This window comes from Terrapene carolina, unplaced genomic scaffold (genome assembly GCF_002925995.2).
Source record: "Terrapene carolina triunguis isolate 2854851 unplaced genomic scaffold, T_m_triunguis-2.0 Scaffold148, whole genome shotgun sequence".
Taxonomy (NCBI): Eukaryota; Metazoa; Chordata; order Testudines; family Emydidae; genus Terrapene; species Terrapene triunguis.
Window position 1 is genome coordinate 6,554,671 of NW_020664499.1, and position 13,832 is coordinate 6,568,502.

The 13,832-nt window shown below is 44.3% G+C and overlaps 1 protein-coding gene across 3 annotated transcripts in view; it reads left to right on the forward strand.

Annotated features, from left to right (window-relative positions):
* LOC113406913 (dual specificity protein phosphatase 13-like) overlaps positions 1 to 13,832 on the forward strand; it is a 32,759-nt gene that overhangs the window by 9,127 nt on the left and 9,800 nt on the right. For 2 of the 3 annotated variants that reach the window (XM_026653786.2, XM_029912013.1), the window contains exon 2: positions 13,163 to 13,354. In XM_026653786.2, the coding sequence (XP_026509571.1) occupies positions 13,164 to 13,354 (191 nt within the window). In that variant the 5' untranslated portion in view covers position 13,163. Of the gene's footprint in view, positions 1 to 12,642; positions 12,762 to 13,162; positions 13,355 to 13,832 lie in introns of those variants that run through there. The other variant, XM_026653788.2, reaches the window with a different exon arrangement.

Consider the following 13,832-nt stretch of genomic DNA (forward strand, 5'->3'; position numbering starts at 1 on the left):
ATAGCAGAAGGCTTATGCCTGGTGGGTCAGCATGACATGCTTTTAGAAGTTGCTTTGGGTACGACAGTCATCCCAAACGCCAGCAGCGGCTGCTAAAGAGAGAATGTTTTTTAGCTATGAGAATTTACCTTGTGGAGATAAGGTCCTAACAAACCCCTTTCCTGCACAGCCATCACACTGGCATTTAACTCACATCACCATCAGTTACCTTTTCATTTCTGTACCTGTACCTGCTTGGAAGAAATCAGCCCAAATCAGCTGTGCAGATAATCCAAATAATCCAAAATTAATCCAAAATTTGTGCTTCTCTGCAAGAGTACCCGAAACAAACACTGTCTGCTAATAAGATGGTGTAAATCATGGGTTCTCCAACTGAGGGCCACAACCCCCAGCGGGGATGCAAATAAACATCATGTGAGCAAACAACCAGTGGTCACAACACTTGCTAACTGGGACAGTGGGAGGTCCCAGTTAGATGAGAGTGAGACACCCAGGGGCAGTCCTGATATGAAAAAGGTTGAGAGAACTATTGATAAAAGTGAAATGAAGCCATCTGGTCACTTACAGTCCAAAACAAAATCAAAGTGACACATATTTCTTCTACCAGGCAAGGGCAGTTGTATTCCCTATAGGAGGCCAATGGAGATTTATTCTGGCATCGTGCTCATTAGACTGTAACCCACAGGATGAGAGAATCACTTTGGAATGTAGCAAGGGCCTGATTTTGCCCCTGCTCATAGAATCATAGAAGATTAAGTTTGGAAGAGACCTCAGGAGGTCATCCAGTCCAACTCCCTGTTCAAAGCAGGACCAACCCCAACTAAATCATCCCAGCCAGGGCTTTGTCAAGCTGGGCCTTAAAAAAATCTAAGGATGGAGATTCCACCACCTCCCTAGGTAACGCATTCCAGTGCTTCACCACCCTCCTAGTTTTTTCTAATATCCAGCCTAGACCTCCCCCACTGCAACTTGAGACCATTGCTCCTCGTTCTGTCATCTGCCACCACTGAGAACAGCCTAGCTCCATCCTCTTTGGAACCTCCCTTCAGGTAGTTGAAGGCTGCTATCAAATCCCCCCTCACTCTTCTCTTCTGCAGACTAAATAACCCCAGTTCCCTCAGCCTCTCCTCGTAAGTCATGTGCCCCAGCCCCCTAATCATTTTTGTGGCCCTCTGCTGGACTCTCTCCAATTTGTCCACATCCTTTCTGTAGTGGGGGCACAAAACTGGATGCAATACTCCAGATGTGGCCTCACAGTGCCGAATAGAGGGGAATTATCACTTCACTCGATCTGCTGGCAATGCTCCTACTAATGCATCCTGTAGTGGTGTCCCTGCTGGGCCCACCTGGCTCCTGCCCCTGCTGGGCTGAGAAAGTCACTCAGAGTCTTTTGTTGCAGTGCTCACCTGGTGCTTTATTTTACAAGTAGCGTTCCCACCACCTTTTCACCACAATACACACAATCCCTTTCTGCTTGTCTGCCAGCAGGAGAGAGGGGACAAGCTACTCTTCCCTGCTTTCCCCTAGTGCAGCTTCCCCTCTTCCCAGCTCCTCCCTGGCTTCCTTCCCCTGGGGCTTTTATCCAGCCCCAGCCTGATGAGGCAGCAGCTGTTCCAGCTTCCCCAATCAGGGCCAGGTGATCTACCCAGCTCCAATTCACCTCCCTTAATTGGAGCTGGAGTGACAGAGGGTTGGCTAAGCAGCTTTCTGCTTTGCACCCTGTCACACAGCCCAATATGCCATTAGCCTTCTTGGCAACAAGGGCACACTGTTAACTCATATCTAGCTTCTCATCCACTGTAATCCCCAGGTCCTTTTCTGCTGAACTGCCGCTTAGCCAGTCAGTCCCTAGCCTGTAGCACTGCATGGGATTCTTCCTTCCTAAGTGCAGGACTCTGCACTTGTCCTTGTTGAACCTCATCAGATTTCTTTGGCCCAATCCTCCAATTTGTCAAGGTCACTCTGGACCCTATCCCTGTCCGCCAGCGTATCTACCTTTCCCCTCAGCTTAGTGTCATTGCAAACTTGCTGAGGGTGCAATTCATCCCACCATCCAGATCATTAATGCTTGTGCAAATCAGGAATAATGCCACCAGAGTCACTATAGTTACACCCGCGTAAAACCTGCATACAGGAGGCAGGTTCAGAATCCTACTTCCAAAATTTACCCCTATCTACAGGAAGAGCCAAATTTGATGCAAGCATCACTTCAAGTAGAAGTCTTGAAGTGGGAAGAGAAAATGTTCTAAATTAATTGTATAGTCTCAAATAATTTGGCTCAATGAGATAAGCATCCTATGTTTGGGGGACTATCTAAATTAGAGGTGAGCCTCAATGAACTGAGATCCAAATCTTCTCCAAGTTTGGGAACGTTTGGATGGTTGGAGTCCGTACTAGGAGGATGTACTAGCCATGACATTTGGATCTGGATGCAAATTTCCCAAAGTTCAAGGGGATGGAATTGGAGCTGGAATTCCAAACCAAAACTCTCAACCTTTCCAGGCTCCAGCCACTCTAGCCCCAATGCATAAAATGTCACCTGGGGCAAGGGATGATTTGTCTTATCAAACAGTGAAAACTGAGGCTCCCCCCACTTCTAACAGAGCTTGAGTATTCCTCAGGCTTCACCTCAATAAGGCTATTGCACATAATTCACCATTGGCATCAATCCAATTGTAGAAGAAGTTGTAGGGTAGGCAGAACTCAGGCAGGCATTTACCATCATGACCTCCTACAGATTTAAAGAAACAGTGCACATATCCTCACAGCACCCAGGCATTTTTCCTGAAAGAGAAGTCAATAGTCCTATGAAATTCTCAGAGATTACTTAGGCCTGGTCTACACTGGGGGGGGGGGTGTCGATCTAAGTTACGCAACTTCAGCTACGTGAATAACATAGCTGAAGTCTACGTACTTAGACCTACTCACCGCGGTGTCTTCACTGCGGTGAGTCAACAGCTGCCACTCCCGTTGACTCTGCCTGTGCCTCTTGCGGTGGTGGAGTACGGGAGTCGATGGGAGAGCACTCGGGGGTCAATTTATCGCGTCTAGACTAGACGCAATAAATTGACCCCCGCTTGATCGATCACTGCCCGCCGATCCAGCGGGTAGCGTAGACATACCTTAGTTGTAGTCTAGAAATCTAATGCAACAATGTGGCAGCCCACAGAGGGGCCGTATTATCATTTTTATCACAATCCAAAACAGAGAGCGACAGAAAACTTGGAGCAGAGCAACAAAGCAAGCAAATCTCTGGGTTTTAAACTTAAAATGGCAGCATATACCTCTCCTGACCCCACAAGCCAAACCTCCCACTGAAGTCTGCCTTCCTAAATACCACTTAAAGTTTGTCTGTAAGGCCAGTTTGGGTGAAGGGCATGAACTATAGACTATAGCTGTAAGCAAACCTATGAAAAGCACCTCTCCATTTTTCTTCATTTGAAATACCAGCATCTGAGCTGGGCAGGGCAGTTGTTGTTCATGGTCACACTTTTAATGCAGACTGAAGTGCTTCACAGAGAAAATGTTTGAGATCCCTGAATCACTAACAGTTTCTATCTTGCAGTTTTGTGCTGCTGCCCATGACTACAGTATCTGATCACCATCCATGTAAAGTAGACTTCAAGGAGTGTCTGGTTCCTCTCCTTTTTCAGGTAATGGAAAGCTCCACTGGGGTAGGATTTGAAGTTGTGACTGTTGTTCTGGTTATGGTGGGAAAGGTTTATTAAAGAGGAAGCAATTGCAGCATTTCCTAAAGGTGGGCAGACTGGATTCATCTCCTCTCCTCCAGACATTCGTTCCTCAGCCAGATCCCCTGGAGCAAGAATGCATTTTCACCTGGTTCTCACATGCTTCAACCTGGGCATTGTCCCGGAGGGGTGCAACTGTCCTGGTGGTTGGTGGAAAGAAAGGCAGTGTGTAACACAGCTGATCCATCCCTGGCTTTGAAGACTGTGACCAAGGCATTAAACTTGGGAGTAGAAGCTGACTGGGAGCCTGTGGAGTGTCTGTGGCATGGGTTTTATTACAGAAGAAATGGCAGATGCATTTTGGACCAGCTAGAGCCTTTGGATTGTTTCACATTCATAATCACCGTATCTGAAGTTGTACCAGAGCCTAAGTGTTTCACTTTGCTGCTCAGGTTGATGGGAATGGAGGGAGCTCAGCCAGCTCCTAGAAGCAGGGCTCTGTTGGGATGCACGTGCAGTCATTACAGTTTCTGTTCCAGGCCGCCATCCTGCAGCCATTCTCCTGTACTTGCTCTGCCAAAAATCCAACCGTCTTCAATGGGCTGAAGGGGGACTGACTGCAGGATTTGGCCCATGCTGCTTCCTTCACTCCTCTGCCAAGAGCTAAGTTCAGGCCCTCAGGGCTCTGTTTCTCTCATGCTCCAGCTGATGACCTCATGAACACCTAGCACAGGGGAGGAACACAGCTCCCTGCACAGCTTTAAATGTTTGTGTTTCCTTGCAAATGCCAATGGCATCATTGACACCTAAGGGCCTGACCTCCGGTCTTGGCAGGTAAAAGCCTTTCGGGTCACTTTACCCTGGGGTTCCTGCTCTTGATGAATATTTATTTAATGATAGCTAGATGGCTGTAATTAAAGTTACTGTAAAGCACAGTCTAAAATGCACTAGTAATAAATTCTTAATAGCTGATGCTATAACAAGCAGTTACAAAAAATACATCGTAATGTGCAGATTGTTAACACAATGTCTGGGCCTGTTTAATGCAGGTCTTTAAATAGTTACAATGCACGCTATTAAAGTGGCACATAAAATTCGTAACTAGTAAATAAAGGGCCCAATTCAGCAACAAAATATTTCCAGGCAGCAGGGGTGCAGAAGCCATGGAAAATTGATTTCTGTGTGTTCACTGTCTGCCATGCTCCCCATAGCTATATGTTGCGGTCCATATTGGGCCCAAAATACCTACTCATACAATAAAGGGAAATTTTCCTCCCACAGTTGAGTAACAGATTAGACTCCTGATTCTGCAAACCCTTGCTCATGAGTCAGCTTTGCACAAGTCAGTGGGAATGCTCACAAGAGTAAGGGCCCAGTCCTGCAAATCCTGTTAACCTCACCGTAGCCATATAAATTATCTTAATTCAATGTCTTAGCAAAGAGGGTCTGGTGTCCTTTTCTAACCCAACTCACTCAGGACACAAGCCCAAGCAGAGCCACTTCAGTATCTTGCTTTTCTTGGTCAGCTACTTTCTATACTTTACAGAAGCTACAGCTCCTTTTGTTCTGGTCTTTCACATCCTCTTTCAGCTACATTCAGACAGGTGCCCTCAGGTTACTTACTGGGGAATGGCAGAGCTGGCTTCGGATCAGGCCTTAAATCTTCCTCTTCCAGCATGGAAGTGGTGAGATCTTCCCACTCAGCACACATACACACCCATTCTCAGGGCTCTGACACCCATCCTCTTCTGGACAGGAATTCCATAGCCAGACTCCCTGCTAATACTGGGGAGGGGTGTATGTGTATATGGAGTGTACCTTCACAGTTTGGAGACATCATTGCAATCCAACCTACATTACTTGACGAAGCCATGTTTTAACAGCCATTTTGTAACCCTGCCAGTAGACTGAGTCCTCACCATGGCAACCAAGAAGGAAGGGGCGCTATAGTTGTGTAACCCTTCTGCCAGGTGGAGCTGGCAGCAACCAGGGCCGGGTTCAATATCTAGGGGTTCCTTTTCAACAATACTACACAGAACCAGCTCGATCCCCCACCCGGTAACCTGGGACAATTACACACGACCCTTGGGCACCTCTGAGAGGCAATACTTCCCCACTCGCAAGCACAGAGTCTGAGTGTAGAAAAGAAACTTTTAATGAAAGGAGGGAAGTCACCCAACATTAATTAGGGGAAATGCCAGAAGCAGGATTCATAATCATAAAACTGTGAGCAGGACACTCACCCCAGAGTGCATGGGGCAGTGCCTTCCACCTCATGTTCTTGAGTTCTACAACCAAAAGTTCCTTTTCTGTGTCCCTCTCTGCTCCCTCACCATACCCCACTCACAGTGGTTGTCCTTGGTCAGTGAGGACCCAGGATTCAGAGGTGTATCTGTGTGAGTTCACCTCCCACCTGGGGACGAAGGCACCTTGCTTGCGCTTCCTCGCTGCCTGGCCGCCCCACCAGCCACTCATTCTGCTCGTTGCCCTGCCAGCCACTAGTTCGCCAGCTGTCAGTCACCTTCTGTTGCAACCTCTGCACATCAGTCTCTTAGTAATTTTCAATTCTTTGCAGGCTGGGCAGAAACACTGCCCCATTTCAAGTGATTTCAGCTCTCATTTGAGCACTTTAACATAACAAAGAGGCTCCTAATGAAGCCTATTTAGCTCTTTCTTTGAAGAGTGGGAAGGAACAGGTTAAACCAGACCAGGGACCCTTAGAGAGAGTCCACACCTCCTGGCTGGGACACCTGTCCCCACCCCCTTAGTTTCACAGGGCTCTGGCATTCAAGCCCCTGGCTAAACCAGGTCCTTTCAGCTGAGGATGACCCCCTCATTTGTGACAGGTTAAGCACAGTTCTGCTCCCCTTTATTCATATAATAATGACAACAACATTGGTAACAGCATTTCACTACCCCTGCATTCAGTACTCAAGTGATTTGTAACCCAACACCTGCCAAAGTTGATTATTTTGAACCACGCTGCTCTATCTGATGGATATCTAAGCAGAGTAGGTGTGTTCATGTAAATACAGTTTGCTCCTGAAGTCTCTCCCACTCCCAGCTAGCTGTCAGGGGAGAATTCATTCAGACCCTGCTTACAGTTGGAAAAATGGTCTCCCAAGCCAAGAGGAAGAGGGGGAACTCCCATGTACTTTTAGCAGGGGAGCAAGGGCTGTGTTCCCCTGAACTTTAACCCCTGACCGTGACCTTCAATGCAGTGTAGGTAACTTCTTTGGTGAGCCCATTTTCCACTTTAAAGAACAGCGACATCAGCAGCTGTAACCAGACTTTGCAATTAACCACAATATTACTGCGCAATAGAGAGAATCCTCTCCATGCTCTCCCCTTCAGTGACCACACGCACACACATAATACTCATCAACAGAGATACAGCAAGTAGCTGATGTCACAAGAACATCTGATACTCTATAGAGCAATATAGACCCATCTGGAGGGACCATGTGCTGTTTTACTTCCTGCAGCATTCAAGATCAGCAGGTATGATCCCAGCTGACCAGCCCACAGAATCACTGAGAGAGGAAAAGAGAGAGATCAGGGAGACATATCTGAGACATGGTTTACAGAAGAGCTGTCTCTCCACAATTCCAGCTGAAGTCCATGTGAGCTGGGGCAGGCTCAGCACCTCTGAAAATCAGGCCAGATAGTGATGCCCTTATTGATGTTGTACACCTTACTCCATGAATACTTCCACTGCATTCAGTGGGACTTACACTGAGTAGACCTTATTCCATGTGGAGTAAGGGCATCCCAATCTAGCCCTATATTGGGAGAGGATAGTATCCAGCTACCAGCATAGTATCCAAGGAGAAGACGGGCAGATGTTTCATTCTCATCCGTGCAGCTCTATGTTGTGTGAAGAGTGATCTAGCTCACATTCCTCCAGACATTGACACCACATGGTATAGAGAAGAGCAGGCCACTGAAATGGATTCTGCAAAGTCAGACTAGGGCATGTGGTCATCACCTTACACAAAATGCACAGCTGGTGCTAAACTTGTCCCTACTAAATTTGGAAATGCTATTCGGATTACATCCTCCAGCTGCTGGAGAGATTTTCTTACAGACAGTTGGCTGCTCAAATACCTTGTGCATCCCAGGAAACAGCCAATGTCTCAGCTTTCAAACCCAGCCAGTCCTACCTCAATCATCACTGTAGTTGATTCATACTATTTCCCACAGCACTCCCAGCAATCGATAAATTATGGCTCCAGTGAGACTATCAGGTTAAACAGCAAGAAGGAAGAATGATGACTATAATATTTGCCATTTGTGTAGAGATGTAACAGATAAAGTACAAAACCTTTCCTCAAACATATGTTATCATGGAGTAATCTTTCCAATGGATAGGTTTTCTGCAAAGCATTTGTGACTTTCTAAAGCACAACTGTTAGCAGTGGTGTTGTGGCGGTGTTGGTCCCAGGATATGAGAGACACAAGGTGGGTGAGGTAATACCTTTTATGGACCAATTTCTGTTCGTGAGAGAGACAAGCTTTCAAGGTACCCAGAGCTCTTCTTCAGGTCCGAGAAAGATAGTCAGAGTGTCACAGATAAATACAAGGTGGAGCTTTTTTTTTTTTGCTTGGGGCGCAAAAAACCTGGAGCCGGCCCTGATGACTGCAGAGGTATTGGCTACCTACTTCACCTTGAATGGTCTCTTGCAACATATGCTAATTACTTATGCTAAACAATCTGTTCCACCTTGTATTTAGCTGTGACACTAAGTACCTTTCCAAGACCTAAAGAAGAGCTTTGCATGAACTCTAAAGCTTGTCTCCTGGTCCAATAAAAGCTATTACCTCACCCACCTTGTCTCTCTAAAAATACAACTGGCACAGACCTGACATGCCCTACCTTGGCCAAACCCAGAGCTTCAGTCTGGTCTTTTACAATCATCTGTCAAACATAATCCAATTGAAGTGCATTCAGGTTGACTTTTTAACTAAAATGATAGGGTTACAACATGTCACAGCCAGTCAAAAACAAATCATGAGTAATGTCTCTGCAGGGTGAACATTAAAGGCGTGTTTATTAAGTTGGGGAAAAGATGGTATTCTACAAATGCACAGACTGATAATTACTGATGGGATTAAAACACTTAATAGATTATTGAAGCAAGGATAATGATGTCATGAAATTTTCCTAAAATTCTCCTCTATCACGCCAGAAAAAAAAAAAGTATAGTGAAGTGATGAGATGACGCTGTGCTAGGGCACTGGCTTCATATCCATGCAAAGAACACAATACCACCTACTGAAGTGCCAACACTATTTTGTGCAGCACTGTGTCATCTGCTAATATGGTGCGGCAGTTTGGTTCAGTACTGACTCAAAAGGAACAGTGTCACTTAGTCACTAGTCACCCTGCCCTATTATTTCCTTCCTTCCTATTTAGCCAAGTATGTCTACAGATAAATTGGGAGGAAAGTAATATGGAGTTTCAAAGGACTGGGATTTATGTTAGGGGACCTTACCTCAAAGGTCCTCTCCATATTGTGGCATGAAACTGTGCTAGTTACACCACATGCTTCAGGGCACCCCTGAGGGTATGTTTACACTACAAAATTATGTCGACTCAAGTTATGTCAGCATACAGCCTCCGCAGTAATTAAATCACTTTTGCCTTGTGTCGGCAGTGCCCATCCTCACCAGGAGCACTTGTAGTAACTGGACTATCATTGAATCATTGAGAGGTCATCTAGTCCAGTCCCCTGCACTCATGGCAGGACTAAGTATTATCTAGAAGACCATCCCTGACAGGTGTTTGTCTAACCTGCTCTTAAAAATCTCCAATGATGGAGATTCCACAACCTCCCTAGGCAATTTATTCCAGTGCTTAATCACCCTGACAGTTAGGAAGTTTTTCCTAATATCCAACCTAAACCTCCTTTGCTGCAATTTAAGTCCAGTGTGGGGCATTGTGGAACAGCTTCTGAAAGCCAGTAACAGTCGTTGGAAGCAACACAGTGTCTACTCTGACACTGTGTCAACCTAACCACATCAACATGGACTCTACGCCTCTCCTGGAGTGGAGTTATTAAGTTGGTGTAGCAAGACAGTTACGTCGGCAAGAGCAAAATTTTAGCGTGGACACTTACATAGTTAGGTCGACATAAGCTGCCTTGCGTCAACCTAATTCAGTAGTGTAGAGCAGGCCGGAATTAATGAAAATGGCATTCTTTGTTGCTTGTCTGGGTGGGAAGAGAGAAAAGGCCTTCCCACCCACCCAAATGGTGCTGAAGAGAGAGACTCTACCTCAGCATTCCCATGAGGAGAGTAAAGGACAACATATGAAAGGACTTCAAGGCTGCCATGAGACAAATCAACTGTCTTCCTATGCATATTACTTTTGTTACCCAGTCTTCCTCCACCCCTTCATCCAGGCTCCCTTGTTTGTCTGTAAGCAATTTGGGAGCAGGGATTGTTGTTTACTACATATTTGTACAGTATCTAGCACAATGGGCCCCTGAACTGGTTGGCCTTTAGGCACTACCATAATACCAATGCTAAATAACATCAATAATTCTCCAGGAGTTGTTGGGCTAGGTGCTGGAATCACTGATGAGACACTGGCCTGTGTTCTGCAGGGGGTCAGACTAGATGATCATAATGTTTCTTTCTAACCTTCAGATCTATTAAAGGCTTGCCTGATTGCAATTCTCCAGTTAACGTATATTATATATATATTTAATTAAATTACATTACACAGTTCAGCTAAAATTACTACCTCTAGTATAAAGTGACTCAAAATTAATTTAAATATAGTGCTAAAATTTCTCTTACGTGGTTGAATAATTACTGTGATACAGTTTCAATAGGGCAAAGACCAGAAATGTCTCATATGAATATCATTAAGAGCATCCCAACTGGATGGGCATTTAAAGACAATATACATGTAAAGTAAGCCATAAAACCAAGCCCACTACAGAAATAGAGTAAAAAGATTTAAAAAAGCAATGTAAGATAAGTTAAACAAGCTAGTCATTAAATATATATTTATAAATATTTTACAATAGCTTTGGATAACCACATTATTTATATTCCATGTGTGCTTAATGTTTTTAATGTACAGCCTCATTTTAAGCAACATGCCTAGCTTATTTCAGCTAGACAAAATAACTTTATGCATTTCATCACCTTTTTTAAAGTGTGCATTTAAATAAATTGATACAAAATTAATTTGCATGTGTGTGAAAAAGTGGTAGACAAAAAAATGTAGTGTGTGAAAAAGTGGTAGACAAAGCTAGAGCTAAAATAGTTTGGAGTGAATAGTTTATTCAGTATATTTTTCTTTTTCTGTTTGTAAATTTTCTGTTGGAAGCTACTTATTTTCTTGAATGGGTTCATTATTTAAATGATTTCTACAAGGAATTTTCTATCTATAGATCATTTGTGATCAACTTGCTACGAGTATTCTGTTTTTGAAATTTGAGCAATGATAGCTAGCTTTGATTGGGCACAGAAGTCACATGACACGATTCTATTCCCTAGCTGGATAAATGTGAGTCTTAGAATCAGGCTGTAGTGGGAATATTTGTGGGTGAGAATTCAAGGTTTGATTTCCATGAATTTACTGTAATGCTTACTTTTTCAGTGAACATCCCTGCTTGTAAACTTGTTCACTGGAATACAAAATGGGTGAGACTACAGCTGGAGCTTACTTGAGGATTACTTACTTTGGAGGGATTCGCCCATTTTAGTTTCAGTCTCCAAAACTTTCAGTATATCTTCTCTTTATCCATAGGGCACGTACAGCACAAGCTTCCCTGTACTACCTGGTCAACATGCCTCTGCTCTCCTGGAACGACCACCTCTAGGGATACATCTACATCAGCGCTAATCCCAACATTTGCCTACCACTGATGCAGCTCCATCAGTCATAGCATTGGTGGAACTGCTAGGGAATGTAGGAGTGCAGGTGTTTTCACCATCAGGTCACACTCTGAACACAGTTTGACAACAGGGTGATAAATAAAAGCTCATGCATGCTCTGTTTTAGTGCTTACACCACTGGCAACTCTGGGAAGTACACCACTGGTTGACCAACAGTGCAGAAAAGCTAGTGTAGACGAGGCCCTGGGGCAGAAAAGTCTCCATGGCCCATTCAATCCTTGGTCTCTCTGCTGAGGCATTCAGTAAATTCTAACTGTGTTTGTGATATAGGTGCCTCTGCACTGTTATCCAAGAAAATACTCTCTCTATTTGTATTTTGATAAACTGCCCTCTCCTAATATAATTTAACAGTCCAATTCCTGGAGGGGCAGTATGATAAATTTTAAGCCACCCTGTTTCCCAGATCTCATTCAGCAACACAATCTACACACAGCTACCCAGAATGCTCACAAGACAGCCTATAATTCATTACTACTGTATGGCTCAGAGAGGCAAGGTTGATAGGTTTCTTTGGCTCTCAAAGACTCAGCAATATTAATTAAAGTCAACCAAGAATTTTATGCAGTAGAGAAAGAAAGCAGAGGGGATGACAGGAAGCAGTAAATAAACAGAGGCCAAAACAGCTGAAGGAAGCTTATAAGGTCATCAGCTACACTAGAGTGGTCACCAGCCACGCTGCAAGGGATGGGATATGTCAAAGGAAGGGAAGGTTAGCTGCAGCTATTATGAGATGGGAGGGACTGAGGGAGCTGCTATTTTTTAATGGAATGACGGATGGTTTGGTGGTTAAGACACAGAAAATCTGCTGCAGATTTCCTTTGTGACATCAGGCAAGTCATGTATGTGTTTGAGATCACCAGCTGGAGTTAGGGCATGAATTGACACAATTAGGTTCATTATGCACTGGAGGTGGAAGTACCTCTGAAGTAGCTGATATTGGGACTCATCAATGTCAAACTGAAGATATCAGAATAGGTGGAGCATGTCTGTTCTTATATGCAAATTCCTGTGTTCCTTCTCTTTCCTAAAGTAAGCAGAGATGGGCAATTTTGTAAAGGCTCCATATCTATGGTCAGTTTTGTTTTCTATCTGCAATTCCAACATTTATTTCAAGACTAGAAGTTTAGAGAGGAGAGAGAAAAGGAATGAAGGAGGAAAGTAAGTGAAATAAAATTAATGCTCTCAAAACGCTAACATCTACATGTCTGTGAAGTTGTTCATTAGTCAGAATTGTTCTGTCCTGCTCATACAATTCCTTCCTACTATGGCAGTTTGTCGTCAGGACATTGAGTATGACACTGGAACTGAACTGTTCAGTGCTATCACAATACGGCCCTTACAGCTTATATTATTATTATTACTACTACTATTTATATTGCAGTAATAGCTAGGAGCCCTTGTCATGGATCAGGACACAAAACACAGAACAAATAGATAGTAAGCTCTTTGGGGCAGGGATCTTGTAAGTTGTTATTGTAATCGTAGGTGAGTTTTTGAATGGGAGGGAGAATGAAACTATATAAACGGGGGGGGGGTGTCTTCTCGATTCTGTATTTCAGAATGGCTTTCAATTCGTTATGCAAAGACGACTTGCTGCGCCCCAGGATACGAAGCGCTTTGAGCCTGACCCCCAGAAGCCAGAGCAGTTACCAAACGCCACCTCTGACAGAGCTTCAACGCCTGCTGTGGACACATAAGCCTTCCACTGGCCACGTGAATGAAGTCTGGCCAAACCTCTACGTGGGAGACTTGTAAGTGAGATTCTCCTAAAGAACCTGACCTCAAAATGAGACAAGAACGAGGAGATAAATGGGGGCTCTGTCAAATGAAATCACTGGAGAATGGAAGGTTTGGGAATCATCAGCTAATGGGGGCCCAATCCTTGGGTCTGGTTGAACTATGCCTAGGGCAGGGGAGGAGAAGGCAGCTTTACACCATCTTTATGCCTCCTCTAATCCTAAGGCGTAAAGTGAGCATGGACCACATCTCCTCTGTGGTCATACAGAAGCACTGCATCAGGACTGCATCAGTACAGCAGCTAAGCATGCTGCCAGTGCTTAAATAATAACAATACTTTTTTAATGTTTGCTTTGAAAAAAATTGTTTTTTCCAATGAAAACCTGAAAGAAACATGATGGAAATGAAAAATTCACAAGAGCCAGTTTGTGCTGAAAAAAAAATATTGATGGGGAAAAATTGAGCCACGCCAGTTTGCTAGTATTTCAAAGC